This window comes from Canis lupus, chromosome 5 (assembly GCF_003254725.2).
Source record: "Canis lupus dingo isolate Sandy chromosome 5, ASM325472v2, whole genome shotgun sequence".
NCBI classification, from domain to species: Eukaryota; Metazoa; Chordata; class Mammalia; order Carnivora; family Canidae; genus Canis; species Canis lupus.
In genome coordinates this window covers 19,408,204-19,424,849 of record NC_064247.1, presented here as the reverse complement: position 1 = coordinate 19,424,849, position 16,646 = coordinate 19,408,204, and the positions used below count along the sequence as shown (strand labels likewise).

Below are 16,646 nucleotides of genomic sequence, written 5' to 3'. Positions count from 1 at the left end.
GAAAACAAAACAGAGTCAGAACACAAAAGGTCTGACAAGGGGTGTGTGCCCTGGTTTTGTAGCATCGTTCAGGGAACATGAACATGCCATAGTCACAGCATGACATGAGGTGGTTGAAGTGCTCCTAGAAGACCAATCAGACTCACAGCCTGAAGAACCACAAACTAGGGATCCCTGGGTGGCGCAGCACTTTGGCGCCTGCCTTTGGCCCAGGGCGTGATCCTGGAGACCCAGGATCGAATCCCACATCGGGCTCCCGGTGCATGGAGCCTGCTTCTCCCTCTGCCTATATCTCTGCCTCTCTCTCTCTCTGTGTGTGACTATCATAAATAAATAAAAAATTAAAAGAAAAAGAACCACAAACTAGAAGTTAAGACAAATACAGTCACCCCAAAGTGAGAAGGGGGATTGTGAAAAGGAGAGAGGTAGAGAAAAGGATCCCTAGGTTTTTCTGCAGATCCTCTCCAAGTCTCTGGCTGACATTCTTCCATAGACACAGAGCACTGCAAAAAGGACAAAAGAAATCAGATGAGCTCTGAGCTGTTGCCTACATGAGACAGCTTGCAGCTTGAGTCTCACCAAATTCACTTCTAAACCACAAAAGCATCGACATTCATCGTAGGAAGATTTTACACACACATGCACATACATACACCTCCTATACCCTTTAGACATAACAGAATTCAGAGTCTCAGTAAAACATAATATGCAGGTTATAATCCAAAATTACATGATGTATAAAGAACCAGGAAAATATGACCCATTATTAGGAGAAAAGACAGAGAAGCCAGACCAGGATGTTAGGATTAATCAGACAAGAACATTAAAGGATCTATGATAACTATCCTCTGTGGAGTAAAGGAAAACATACTCATAATAAATGAAAAAAGAGAAAAACCTCACCGGATAATTATAAAATATGAACAAGAACAAAATGAAAAAATTTCAAACTTAAACACTCAGTCTCTGAAATTAGAAAGTCATTGAATTGGCTTTGTAGTAAGGTACACATTGTGTAATAGAAAAACGATAACGTTATCTTGTGGTGTGTATTTAGGTGTAATGCAGATGACAACTAGAGCATAAATGATGGCAGGGCTAGTAAATGGAACCAAATAATTGCAGGATTACTACATTTTATGGGAACATACAGTAGTCACTCTAAAAGTAGACTATGAGAAGTTAAGAATGTTTATTTTAATTCCTAGTGTACCCACTAAGCAAACTGTGCAAAAAGCATAGCTAAAAAGCTAATAGGTAATCTTTCATGGATATTAAAAATAAAAAAATCCAAAAGGAGACAGAAAAGGAGGAATAAAAAAACAGAAGAATATAGAGAACAAACTATAAAATGGAAGGTTTAAATCCAGCTATATCAATAGCTACTTTAAATATTAGTGGATCAAATATTGCAATTTAAAGGCAAAAATTGACAATACAAAACTAAAAGGAAAACCCAGGTATGCTATATGCAAGAAACGCACTCAAAATATAAAGGCACATGTAGGCTGAAATAGAGGACATACCATGTGCCATGGACTGAATGTGTCTGTTCCCCCAAATCCATATATTGAAATTTTACTTATTTTACTTTTAATATTATGTAAATATTTTATTTATTTATTTATGAGAGACACAGAGAGAGAGGCAGAGACATAGGCAGAGGGAGAAGCAGGTTCCCTGTGGGGAGCCTGATGCAGAACTCAATCCCAGGACCCTGGAACCACAACCTGAGCTGAAGGCAGACACTCAACCACTGAGCCATACAGGCATCCCCATATATTGAAATTTTACCCCCCAATGTGATTTTATTTTATTTTTTTAAAGATTTTATTTATTTATTTATTGAGACAGAGAGAGAGAGAGAGAGAGAGAGAGAGAGGCAGAGACACAGCCAGAGGGAGAGGCAGGCTCCATGCAGAGAGCCTGACGTGGGACTCCATCCAGGGTCCCCAGGATCACGCCCTGAGCTGCAGGCAGCGCTAAACTGCTGCGCCACCGGGGCTGCTCCCCAATGTGATTTTAGTAGGAGATGAGTCCTTCTGAGGGTGATTAGATCCTGAGGATGGAGCCCTCGTGATGGGATTAGTGCCCTTCTAAGACACCCCAGAGAGCTCCTTAGTCCTCTTTCCATTATCTGAGGACACAAGAAGTCAGCATTCTGCAACCCAGAGGAGATCCCTCACCAGAACTTGATCCTGCTCACATCCTGATCTTCAGACTTCCAGCCTCCAGAGCTGTGAGAAATAAGTTTCTGTTCTTTATAAGCCACCCAGTCTGTATCCTGTTATAGCAGTCCAAACGAACTAAGACACTGTGTAAACAGTTAGTATAAAAAAGGTAGAGTGGTTATTAGTATCAGACAAAAATAGACCAATGCAAAGAGTATTATCAGAAACAAGGAGGGTCATTTTGTAATGACAAAAGCATTGATTCGTCAGGAAGATATAATAACCATAAATGTGTATGTGCCTAATAACACAGCTTCAAAAACACATGAAGCAAAAATTGGAAGAATAAAAGAGGAAACAGACAATTCCACAATAGTAGAAGTCTGTAGCACCCCACAGGAAGTGGGGAGCCAGAGAAAGAAAGAAATAATGAAAATATAATCTCAGCAATGCTATACATCACCTTGATCTAAGTGATATTTGCAGAACGTTACATTCAACAATAGTGAAATAAACATTCCCTTCAAGTATACATGGTGCTTTTACAACAAATCATATCCCAACCCATAAGACACCTCTCAATCAAAATAAAATTATTGAAATCCTAGAATATGTTCTTCAGCCACAACAAAATTAAAAAATCAAGAACAATATATATAGTCCCCAACTTGTGACGATTCCACTTATGATTTTTTCAGCCCTCTGATGGTGTGGAAGTGATACACATTCATTAGAAACTATACTTTGAAATTTTATCTTTTCCTGGGCTACTGCTTTGCTGTCTGATTCTCTCTCATGATGCTGGGCAGCCCCAGTGAGCTGTAGCTCCAGTCAGATCACAAGAGTCAACAACTGATCCACTTATAATAATTTTATAATGGGTTGTACCCATACAAAAATCATTCTGGTTTTCACTTTCAGGATAGTGAAATTACGTGAAGTACTAAACACTTTATTATAAACTAGGTTTTGTGTTAGATGATTTTCTCCTACTGCAGGCTAATGTACGTGTTCTAAGCCTGCCTCAGGTCAGCTCGACTAAGCTATGATGTTTGAGAGGTTGGGTGTATTAAGTGCATTTTCCAGTTAATGGTATTTCCAACTATATGATGGATTTATGGAAATATAACCCCATCATAAGTCAAGGAAGATCTATACAATATCTTGAAAAACATCCCAAATGTTTAAAATAAACAACTTCTAAATAACCTATAAGGCAAGAAAAATCACAAGAGAAATTAGAAAAGTAATGAATATACAAGACATCAAAATTTGTGCAATGCCACTAACCCAGTGCTTAGAGGAAACTAAGTATGTTTTATTTTATTTTTTAAATTTGAGTGCAGTTGACACACAATGGTACATTAGGTTCATATGTACAACATAGTGATGCAAGAAGTTTACACATTATGCTATATTCACCACAAGTGAGGCTATCATGTGTCCTGATATGTCACTATTACATCATTAACTATATTCCTTATACTGTGACCTGTTCATTCCGTAACTAGAAGCCTGTATCTCCCACTCCCTGTCACTTGTTTTGCCCAGCCCTCCACCCCCCACTCCTCTGGCAACCATCCATTTGTTCTCTATATTTATAGGTCTGATTCTGAGAAGGCTACATACTGTATGGTTCTCACCAAATGACATTCTAGAAAAGGCAAAACTTTCGTACATCAAAATCCTATATGGTTTTGAGTAATACTGTTTATAGCTTCCCAGGAGTGGAGAACCAAGGCTTTATTTATTTACACTCTTAGGAAGAAAGTAGGGAAAGTAGGGAAGTTACCTACAGTGACTACTGAGTCACTGGAAAACTTGGGTACTCCTTAGGGACCAAGAGTTTAGAGAAGCAAGAGTAGTTAGAAAGTTAGGCAGGGAGGAATTTGCTGACAGTAGATCAGGTGGGTTGGTGTTGGGGAAACTGAAGAGGATCCTTTAGAGCAAAGAAAGAAGACTAGTGAGTAGAGGCGTGACAAGACTTTGGAGGAATCCTGGAAAAGCGCACGGTGCAATAAAACACCCGGTAGGTCAGAGTTCTCTGAGGCTGCAGGTGCGGTGGCTGCCACGAGGCGGTGCTCTGACTACATCTGCTTTGGTTTCCACTGTGCTTTTCATTTCCCCGCTCCTCTCCGTCTTTAAGGGTTCTAACTAAAGGTCTGTCACACTCCAGCCATCGTCAGCCAGCCTATTATTAGTGCCAAGCCTTCCTCCTGGACCAATGACAGTGTAAATTTCAGCAATGGCAGAAAGGGGACAAATACAGCTGTTGTGCATTTTAGAATAATTGCTACAGGCCATTTGGAGACAGCTTTATAATAACGGCACTTATGCGGACTTATACAGTATTTCTCTTTCCTGTTTTTTCCCCCCTCACCACTCTGCAACATGAGTTTGTTAATCCACGCGTCTCGTGAGCCTAGAATTATCTTCTCCCTAATATTATTTTTACTTATTTATTTTTAAAGCAACAGGCACTTATTTGGGCAATTGGAATTGCAATTCAGAAGACAACAGATTCGGGTAGAAACCTGTGTTCCGTCTGCCCCCCAGTTTTATAGAGTGAGGTTTGCAGCCCCTGGGAAGGTACCATCCTGCCTTTTCATACCCTAGTCCTTCTGCTAGAAGCTCCACTCTCCATGCCCTTAACCAACTTGACTGCCTTTCCCCAACACAAGTGGTATTTATGAAAAACCTGTCTTTACCCCCGCCCCCCCAAGTCTGGCTCACGTTTTTGTTTCCATTGTCGCCAGTTCACTCATTGGCTTGCTAGTGTTCATCTCATTGCATTCTAAGTGTTTCTTATCTATCACCTCTGTTCCAAGTTCCTTGAACTTTCTTAACTTTGTATTCCCCAGTGTCAACCACAGTTCCCCACATAGTGAGCAAGTGAATGGGTAAATAAATAGAACAAGCTCTACTGGATCGAAGCCCTTGCCCAATCTTAAGTCCACAGCACAATTAGAAATATCCAAAAATTTAGACCTGAGTGAGAAAATCATACTGGCTGCTGTGGTTGATCATGGCCTCTCCACAGGAAAGTTCTAAATGGGCCTAAATGGAGAAGCCCTGGGTCCGCCATGAGCCACAGATCAGGGAAGATTCCCAGAGCTGGCATAGCAAGATTTCAAGGCCCATAATCTGTACAGAAGACTTGGATAGCATGGATCGCTGAGGAAGGCTACTTGCCTTACATGTGACGCACTGTCCTGGAACTGATGTAGGCCAGAAGTATGAAGAGGAGCAACAAACCCATGATTCCATGTTCCTCCAGTTTTAGGGGGGTACATCTTACCCCAGGTAATTACGAGAACCCTGAACTTTATCGTTTGAGACTACCAAAGAAGCATGAACTATCTGTGTCTGTGTCCCACATTTATCCTTTGCACTGCTTGTTAGCTGGTTCTGGAGCAAACCAAATAAAAGCAATCTTGCTGCGAAGATCCCACCCGTCCTTTGTGAGATGGTGTGAAAGTGGCATCTGGATGTGGTCGTGAAAAAGCTTGTCCTTTTTGGTGTCCTCTTTCTTGCATAAACCAAACTTCTTTTCTGCCCACTTGTTAATTCTTCCCTCTTTCTCTTTCTTCCATCCTTCTCACATGTTTATTTATTTTTTTAAAAAAGATTTTATTTATTTATTCATGAGAAACACACACACACACAGAGAGAGACACAGGCAGAGGGAGAAGCAGGCTCCATGCAGGGAGCCTGACGTGGGGATTGATCCTGGGTTTCCAGGATCAGGCCCTGGGCTGAAGGTGGTGCTAAACCGCTGAGCCACTCGGGCTGCCCCTTCTCACATATTTAGTGAGTACAAACTAAGTGCTGGAGATAACAAGCTCCGTGCTGGAGATAACAAAGATGAATAAGGCACAGTACTCTATCTTCAGGGAAGTCACAGGATTCTGAAGAAATAGCAAAGTAAACAAATAGTCTTAATTAAAAAAAAAAAAAACAAATAGTCAAATATACTCAAATAAATGCTATTATATAGGAGGTCTCTATGAGGCCTGGAGCTTCAGGGAGTGGGCCATGGTGCACTAGCAGATGTCCAGTGGCCAGCTGGTGGGGGGGAGCCCTGATGGGTAGCGTTTGCTGATTTCCAAGCATGGCAGACATTCCCATCATGGCTGATTTCAAGCTACTAACCTGATGTCACTAAACACAGAGTTGGCTCTTTTGATGCAGTAGGAGCCAGCTCCAGTACACCACCATGATTCCACCTTCTAAGACCCTGAGCAGAGAATCCATTCAAGCTATGCCTGGGTTTCCGAACTACAGAACCATGAGCTCATAAATGAGTTTTGGTTTAAGCTGCCAAGTGGTGGTAATTTGTTATGTTGCCATAGAAAGCTAAATAGAGCCTGTTCTACCCTTTATATAGATGTGAAAACTAAAGCTTAGAAACAGTAAGCAACTTGTCCAAGGCCATGAGCATCTAGCAAATGGTGGAGCTGGGAGGGAAAATGCAATGTATCAGACTCCAAAGCCTGGAGACTTTCACCCATGTCTTTGGAAAACCGTGAAGGGTCAGAGTCATGAGGGATACTGTTCCTCTGTTTTTTTTTATTCATTCATTCATTCATTCATTCATTCATTCATTTTTAAGGACCAGGAAAAATTGTGTAGCATTATAAAAAAATGAAATCTGAACCAGAAGAAAATGTAGAGTATAGCTTTGGACTTGAAGTGGTGCCCCAATGGTTACCTTAATATTTATTTCAGAGGATAATGCTATGGAGAAAAGAAATTTCATGTGGGACTCTATTCATTAAATATTTGATTTTGGCTAGTATGTCCATTTCTACTTTTCTCCTCCAGCCTAACCAGATGTGCTCAGAAAATTTGGTTTCCCCCAAATATGTACATCTGTCAAAATTCCTGTCAATTTTAGCACCACTGCCAAGGGAGTGAACAAAGAGAGTTAGCGATTAACTTCAAAGAACTTTGTTGGAGAGGAATAAAGATATTTAAGGTCTATTTTGTGAACTAATTGCATTTGCATATTTATGGGATTTACTGATATAGCAGTAATTAAAAACTATTTAGTAGTCTTAAAGGACACATAACTCAGTTGCTGTTTGCATAATAAACACTTCCTTATTATGTTTGCATAATAAACCCTTTCCCCCTCCTTCTTCCAAAAGACACTGGTCCAGCTAAAAGTGTCATATCTTACTTGGGAATAATGGAGGAACAAAGTGCAAGGGCTCATGGGAATGTGGCAAGGGGCTTCTGAAAGAAATACATCTCTAGGCACTCTCTTAATGGTAGGTCTGGTCTAGACCATGTTCGGGAAATAGCACATTCAAACCTCAGATTAATAAGTCTTTCTTTTCCCAGCTGATATTTAAGAAGCCTGGATGCTTAGTTCCTGACAATTCCAATTTTTTATTTGAATACACTGATCTCCTTAAACAGCTTGAATGGGGTTCACCTCACATTCATCCTTTCTAAGAAGCTAAGGGCAGGGTGGTGGTGGTGGTGAGATCTTTGAGTAATGGATTATAAGAAACAATGTGAATGGGGGCGGGGCACCTGGGTGCCTCAGTGGTTGAACATCTACCTTTGGCTCAGGTCGTGATCCTGGGGTCCTGGGATTGAGTCCCACATCAGGGTCCCCATAGGGAGCCTGCTTCTCCCTCTGCCTATGTCTCTGCCTCTCTCTCTCTGCCTCTCTCTCTCTCTCTCTGTGTCTCTCATGCATAAATAAATAAAATATTTTTTTTAAAAAAAGAAGCAATGTGAGTAAAAAGTACTATATTAAGGAGAAGAGACAGTTTTCATGAAAAATTAAAGGTTTAATGGGGAAGAGATACCAAATCTAAAGGCACTGAGTAAAAAACTACATCCAGACAGGACAGGACGGTAAGGTTGGAAAAAGAAATATCTGAGCCATCTGGTGTTGCAGAGCAGGGCGATCAAGAAAGATCGGGAAGCGTGTGTATATAAACTATTTTGAAGACAAGTCACTCACACATAACCTTTCCCATCTTGGCAGAATTCATCAGCCAATAAAGAGCTGTAATGGGCAGGATCACCAGACTGTTGTTAAATTAGCTAATGAAGGTCGTAATGTACCTGTATTACACATCATTAGTAATGGCCTTCCAGTAACAGATGGGTATATGAGGAAGTGAGAAGAAAAGGGAGGGGAAGCATGTCCCAGAAGGTTTGACTTAGAGCAGTGGCTTACTAAAATGCGTGGCAAGAATATAATGTTGATCATCATTTTGATTAAACCTTTGCATAAAGGCAAGCTTCTGTGTTGCCTTCCCATAAAAAGGGCTGTGTACGTAGATATGCTGCCTGGACAGTGCTGGGACTTTGATGGCCAGATCAATCCTTGGTGACCTTCTCTCTTGATAAACCCCTATTTATCTGACCATCCTCTTTAAAGGATATTTCTCAAATAAACTTTCCGTAACTTTGTATCAAATTTCCTCTGCCAGGTTAGATTTCTTTTCATTTTTTTTCTGAAATATTTTTAAACACACAGCAAGACTGGAAGACTAGCAGAATGAACCGCCCCCAACCATTTGAGAATAGACTGCCAACAGGATGCTCTGTCACCTGTGAGTACTTAGTGTGTGATTCTTACAAACAAGAACATTACATGATCTCAATTCCATCAAAGTCAGGGAATTAGCATTACCACCTCATTACCATCTAATCTACAGGCCCCAGTTAGAGTTTTACGAATTCTCCCCAAGATGTTCTTTTGTAACAACAGGATCCAAGCCGAAATCATACGTTGCACGGAGTTATCATGTGTCTTTAATCTGCTTTTGTGTGATATAGTCTCTCGGTCTTTCCTTAACTTTCATAACCTCAAAATTTTTGAAGACTATATGCCTGTTTTGTAGTGTCCCACAATATGGGGTTGTCTAGTATTTCCTCCTGGTTGGATTCAAATTTTGAATTTTTGGCAGGATGATAACAGAAGTGCAGCTGTCTTCTCAATTCCTCCTATCTCGTTGCATACAACTCCCATGATTGGTAATGTTAATTTTCATTGTTTGATTAAGGTGTTGTCTGCCAGATTTCTCCATGGAAAGTTTTTAAAAAATCATTGTGATTAATAAGTATCTTGTGTAAGTCTCCTGTTTCTCATCAAACTTTCACCAACTAGTTTTTTTTTTTAATTTTTATTTATTTATGATAGTCACACAGAGAGAGAGAGAGAGGCAGAGACATAGGCAGAGGGAGAAGCAGGCTCCATGCACTGGGAGCCCGACATGGGACTCGATCCCGGGTCTCCAAGATTGCGCCCTGGGCCAAAGGCAGGCGCTAAACCGCTGCGCCACCCAGGGATCCCCTCACCAACTAGTTTTTATCAGACATCGATGTTTCTTGAGTGAATTGTTACTACAAAGATATTAGCATACCTTCTACATTTGTCGGTTGGCATTCTAACATAAGAAAAAGCCATTTCTTCTTTCCATTCATTTATCTAAATCAGCATGGGCTTGTGGATTAGTACTTTATTTAGTGAGTTATAATTCTTCACCATCATATTGATTCTGATGTTTGAATTGTCCCAGATTTGGCTAGTGGAAGACCCTTCAAGATGATCACGCCCTTTGATCATGTCCCTATTATACTTTCTAGCACCTCTTTACTTTGTGATGCAAGGAGATGTTCTAGGCTCTTCTTGAACTTCCCCTGTCCAGCCCTGAAATCAGTCATTTCTCCATTTCTTACTTTTAGGTCTGTATGTTATTTAGAAACTAAGTGCTGGGTGTTGGATATACTCATTGATACTGGGGTGTCTCTGCCCCCAGACCCACTGGTGGACATAGCTAGAGATATATACATGTAAAGAAATGTGTACACACACATTTACACTCTGTTTATTTCTATATTTAGCTACATGTATTGAGAATCATGAGTTCACACCATTACTTCCAAAACCAACTCAGCACCACAGGGTTTGTCCTGGTTTTCTCCCTTTCCATATTTGTAACTCCTGTCACCAACAGTAGGAAACCGATCAGACTACATTTTACTGGTAGATGAAAATTAAGATGAGAGCTTCATAGATTCTAAACAAGGGGACTGAATAGGCAAGAGAACAGGGGTTAGGTATGCACTTTTTCACTCACATTGCTCTGCGAAACTCATCTCAATCCCACTTGTAGTAAAGAGACAGATGCTGGAAATGGTATGAAATTTAGTTTTTGTTTCTAGAGCAGCTGGAAGTCTATCCATGGCGCATAGACTTATCATGCCTCTTATTCCTTAATAATGAAGAGTGGATGGGTACTCAATCAAAAAGTGAAAAAAAAAATTTATCGAATGATGTTAAACTTCAGTGCCTCTCATCTTCAGTAAGCCTGGGAGCATCCTCTCATACGTAGTTACTTTCTGAATTATACACATTGACAATTTAAGAAAGCACTCTCATTTATCAAAAATCAATGTTTCTTTTAATTAAAGGGGCTTAGGAAAAACAAAAAGCACTTTTCCCACTGTATTGTTAGCAGTTGTTCTTCATTAGACAATACCAGGTTTCCATTAGCTTTGTGTAATTCCAGAGTCCAATAACCACTGTCAAATGCTGAAGATGTAGCTGCATAAGTCTGATTTAGAACAGCTATTTAGATCTCAATTATTAATGAAATTAGTGTCCTGAATGTCAGCAAGAGCACTGCCTTAGGTAAAGGCTGTAAAGGAAATCATATTAGTGTGGAATTTCCTCTCCTTAGGGGCTCCTCTTAGATTACATTATTCACTTAGCTATCTCCTGTCAGGGAAATTGAAATGTTGGCCATGATCTGATCCTGGGGCAGAACCAAATGGAGAAGTTAAGGGGTATCGCAATGGCATTGATTCCAAAACGTTTGTGTGGTGCTGGCATTGCCTTTGGTCCTGTTATTATTTACAAAATAACACCAGCAAGGACAGCATATACTGGCAAACAGAAGAACGAAGTGAAGAGGAGCCCCTTTAGGGAAAATTGAGTGGCAGTCCATCCGATAGGCAAGTTTGCATTTCTTCTCTTTGGGCTGTGCCCGGGAACACTGGCAGGTGCCATGGCTCCTCTGTGGCCCTTCATCCTGGTGGCTGCCTCAGGTGGGTCCTTTTAATGATTTATTTTAGGCACTGAATATTAATTCTTAGAAGTGAAAGACAGTATTTTTCTATATTGTGCTGTATAACTCCTTACAAGTGTTCTTTTTTATTTATCATCTGTAAAATGCCAGTCCTGTGAGGCTACGTGGAGCCCAGTGATTTGTTATGTCTTTGCTCCTACGATTACAGTTACATATATATAAACAGAGTCACACAGTGGGACTCTACACACGGCTGAAAATATGGTCTGAAATGTTATAATTGTTTGATAAAATCTCTGCTCCTTTAGAAATCAAGCTCTCTTTGCGGCAATTTGCCCTGATAGTTTGGGGCATTCTTTTTCAGATTTGCTTTTATGTGTGAACAATATATTTTTATTATCCAAAATAGTCTTGGCTTTGTTATAAGCTTTCAGTAGCCCAGAGAAAGAGTCTCTTGGATACAGCACGGCTAAGACACCTAGATATCGTTTTGGTATCAGGGGTTTCACCCCGCTGTACAAAGTCTATATAGATAATGAGTATATCTCTAAAGACAAGTACTAGAAACTTGCATGTTTTGAGTGTGCAATTCCCCTTAAAATACTTCAAATTTCTAGAGCTAAACTTTTGTGGTGCCAACATTAACTCTACTGAATTGGGCCATTGGCATTAGGATCCAATTGATTCTTTAAAAACACATATAGGTCGAGAATATATGCTTTTTCTGTGTTCCCCTAAGGCCCCCACTTTCTTGAGAGGCCTCCTAGAGCTCATATCTAGGAGTTTCTGTGTTTTAAAATATAACTGGAAGTGGAATGAGTCAATTATAGAGATGAGGAAGGAATTTGGTAACCCAGCAGCTGGAATTGATTTTTTATTGGGTGGAGAAGAAAAATAGCCACTTATCGTTAAAGTAGAAAAATCCTGAATATTGAACAGAAAGGATAAAAGCATATCTTAATTATAAAAATGAAAACAGGAAATTTCATTAAATGCCAAATGGGTTTCTTAGCAGAAAATAATTGTGAACATTAAGCTAAGTAAGATAAAATAGAAAAATAAAGGTAAGGAAAAGGAAGAAATTCTTCTTAATGAGGTCTCTTTCTAATGTTTTGTATTATGCTTGGTTTTTGTTCTAAATGTGACAGAAAATGTGTTTTAATGGTGTCTAGTAATCAGTACTTGACCATAAATCATACTGGGGACATGTGTTGCAGAAAAATCTGCCCTTTGGAATTTTTGCTGGGTTAATATCCAGATGATTTGTAAATACAGGAGCACTAAACCAATCACCAATTCAAGGCCGCTGCCTGAAGGTAGTGTCCCGGGCAAGAGGCCCAGATTAGGACACCCGTTTAGTTTCTGCTGCACCACTCACCAGCCATGTGACCCTGAGCAAGTCAATTAATCTTTTAGAGATTCAGTTTTCCTGTAAGTTAAATGTTTATTTTGTATATCACGAAGATCAAATAAGATAGCATTGTGAAAGTATAAAGTACAATGCAAACAGAAGATATTTTTGACCTGAAAACACACATACACAGAAAAAATAACAATGGGCTGTTTTTGCCCAGTGATGTACACCATGCAACATGCCAATCTTTCTTTTGAAGGGCTACTCACTGCTGTCCCTAATATTCTCAGGGAGCCAGGTCGGTGTAATGTCATGGGCTTTGGATCCAGAGCAGTTATGTTTAAATTTCAGCTTCTTCATTTGCTGGCTGTATGAGTTTGGGTGGTACTAGCCTCACTAAACCTATAGTCCCTCACCTGTAGTAAAGTGACTCTTCATAGGGCTGGAGAGTACCTCTCTCATAAGGCTATTGTTGTGAAACCCAAATGAGATAATTCATGTAAAATGCTCTTAGCCCAGTGTGTGGCATACAGCATGTACTCAGTCAGATTTGGGAATTCAATAGATCACACACGTAAATCTCAATTTCCTTGTAACTTATCAGGTATACGTATAACTCTTTTATAATCCTAAAGATGACATACTAAAGTGAGAACAGCTCTTTTCATGAGAGTGCCAGAACACTTTAGGATAGAATTTGTTGAAACAAGGCAAACAAAAGAATAATTCTATTGTATTCTGATCTTTTTTTTAGTCTCTCTTCTCTTAAAAGTACTTCATAGCTCAGTCCCTAACACATGCTACTTTCCAGAAATCTTACCAGTGAATTATTTGGAGCCAATTATTTGCATCCATAGAGGCAGTGCTAACGAGGAATCTTTCCTGGGTCTGTGGATAGCTCCCATCAGTGTCTGTTGAAACATCACTGAACTGTGAGTCATTTAGTGCTTGTGTGAATGTCACATTAGCTTTCAAGGGGCATAATTTACTGTTAATTAATGGTCACTTAAATCCTTAATCTCTCTCCTGTAATTGATCTTTCTCCTCAGGCAAATTTGCATTCATAGTAGAAATGTAATTTATTATTTCTTCCCATTTGAAACAAAGAATTCTCTACCCTTATAGTTTATTTAAGCATACTTGCATTTCCTTTCTTATTTTTCCTCTTACCATTGCCTGTTTCTCTGTCGTTCCTAGTCCTAGACTCTAGGACTTTCTCTTTTTACCCAAAGACTTTGACATGATCTGGAAAATAATGTTCACCCTAAGGCGACCTATGGATTGTTTCCTAGAAAAGATAGCAGTAAGGAATTTGAGTCTTTATGAGCAGAGGGTATAGAGAAAACACATTCATTTCTCAGAATTATGTTTTTTAACCCTGTCTCAGATAGTTTCCTATATCGAAACCCGCACATTTCGGTGTTTCCCCAACTGGGACTTGAATTGGGAGCTTCCAAGCGAGGTGAAAGTAAAGTTGCCCAAAGCAAAGTTCACAGGAAAAGCACCAGACAAGCTTTGCTTTGTGCTCCTCCTGACTTCTCTCCCCTGGGGTACACCAGCAAGAAATGGTCTCAGGTAGAGAACTTCACAGCACATTTTTTGACGATTGTGGTTCACAAAAAACCCTAAAAATGATGCCTGATGCAAGCCACCTACCTTAGTCCTGCACGCCTGAATAGCTGATGCCATTTTAGGCATCTCCTTGGGTGAATAGTTAGAGTTAAAATGCTCATTAGCTTCGCAGCTCTGGTGGTAATGAAAGTGAATATTCCACTGCCCACGATGAGTCTGCAATTGCACCTCCAGCGTCGTTGTTAGCATTTTGGTCACACTGACATTGATAAATCATAGAAATTGCTGCCTGTGGCGGCAGGTGACATGACATCGTTCATAAAGAAATGGGTATAAACAGGCCTGTCGCAGAGAGAGAAGATATCTCATTTACAGTTTCCTGCTGGATCCTGCACACCTTCAGCAGCTCATCAAAATAACCATCAAAACCACTGAGAGGTGAGGTGAATTCACGCACAGGACACTACAGATAGATTTCCCTCACGCACTGTGGCAGGAGGTGTGCAATTTGCTTCAGTCCAATGACTTAGCGAAGCTTTGAATCCCCCAGGAGCTGGCAGGGTTTGTGAGCAAAATATCTTTTTGCAATTCAGAGGAAGCCCTCACAAATTTGTCACTTCCAATTGTTGGTGCTCGTTTCTCTTGCTTCTTTTCCCCTGGCCGCCCCTTCCTCAACACCAATCACCGCTCTTCTACAAATCAGGTTTCCCAGGTCATAACAAAAAAATAAAAAAATAACCCACACACAAGAAAACAATGGTTGTTCTCTGAAACCAGAAAGAGTTTTCCCAAAACGAAGATCTCATTTTCTGACAAGTGCATTTTATTTAAAGATGGTTGAGTGAGAAAAGAAAAAAAAATTTTTTGAGGAGAAGAGTATGCATTGAATTCTCATTAATTCCATTATTTAGGAGTCCTCACAGATCTCTGGACTCGCTGGTTTGCCCCCATTTCTGCATGGGTTTCCTATTTAACTGTTGAGTTGTGAATGGAAAAATCAGAAGAAAAATCCAAAGAGGAGATCATTTTTGGCTAAGTGTACAGGGTAGTTTTTTTTTTTCCTGTGTTTTAGGAGGGGGTGATACAGAAATAAAGGATTCTGTCTCCAAGACATGTGATTGCTGTGAAAACAGAATTGTAGGTGCAGTTTGGATCCTTGGAGACGGGGTTGATTTATTTATCTTTACAATGCGATGCCTCTATTGGGCACTTAGGTCATCAGCTTACTTTAAATAAGTGTCTGCCAAAAAGCCCACCAGCTGGCTGTGAACTTCAGCAGATTGGGGATAAGCTGAACACTATGATCTGCTAGGAGCCACCAAGTCCTGAACAGTCTGAGATCTCCTAAAGATGCTAAACTCCTCTTATTTTCATTCTCACAATGACAGTTTTGTTTTTCAGAAATCCTAGCCATAGATACGCCTCATTCCAGGAATTCTGCTCTGTATCGTCTCACGAAGCAGCTATTACAGAAACATCACAAGAAAGTGAGGCCAGTTCACGACTGGACCGTGGCCACCACGGTACACCTGGACGTGCTTGTCCATGCCGTATTGGATGTGGTAAGGACCACCTTACCCTTTCCAATTCCTGTTTCCCCTTTGTAAAACCACCTGCTGTTAGCGCAGGAGCCCAATTGAGCTGGTGGGGAAGTCGTGCTAGACTTGTGTTAGCAGTGAGCAGGAGGTAAAATATTTATTAGGTAAATCATGCTGTCTAGCCCTTGACTTGCGATATGAGAGGCAGATCGTCTCAAAACAGGAGTTCCATGGAATTCAGAGGTTTTAAGACTTGTGGTCATAGATCACTGTACTATTTTATGAGTTTGCTGAAACCAAAAATGGTAATAGGTAATTATTTCTCCTGTGGCTTATATTTCTTAGTGATAGTTGTAGATTTAAGAAAAACATCTACCACTTACTGCCTGAAATTGAGAAAAAGAGAAAAAAGTGCCCTAGTGCTAGAGTGTATACCCGATGTGTTTGCTAAGGATGGTAAGGGAAGATTTGTTTATAAAGCTGTCTTTCCTTCTATATCTAGAAAGTGGGTTGTTGTGGGAATTAGATGAGAGACTCCATGGAAAGCAGTTAGCAGAGGTCTTAGGACACCTTCAGGAAATGATGGCTTATTCCTGCTTCCTCTTCTTTTTTCTTCATTGTAAAGCCTTCAATATCAGTAGGTTCCAGATTTATTTAGATTTTTCTTAAAAACTGACTCTACTGAACTTGTTTGTTAATGTAGTTTAATATTTTTTTCAATTTACTACTCAAAACTTTTTTTTTCTAATTGAGTTATAATATACATATGTTGCAATGCACAGATCTTAAGTATATAGTGCACTGGGTGCACCCAGAAAATTCACCCCTCTATCAATATAACCAATATTTCCATCACCCCAAGAATGTCCTTCATTGACTTCTCAGCCAATCCCCATCCCTCCATCCACAGGGACAACCACTGTTCCAATTGCTTTCAGCATAAATTATTTTT

At 40.0% G+C, this 16,646-nt stretch overlaps 1 protein-coding gene across 2 annotated transcripts in view; it reads left to right on the top strand.

Moving 5' to 3' along the window:
* The window catches only part of HTR3B (5-hydroxytryptamine receptor 3B), a 57,740-nt gene that overhangs the window by 7,528 nt on the left and 33,566 nt on the right, over window positions 1-16,646 (top strand). For both annotated transcript variants that reach the window (XM_035716002.2, XM_049109949.1), the window contains one exon: window positions 15,558-15,718. In XM_035716002.2, coding sequence (XP_035571895.2) covers window positions 15,558-15,718 — 161 coding nt within the window. The remainder of the gene's footprint in view (window positions 1-15,557; window positions 15,719-16,646) is intronic.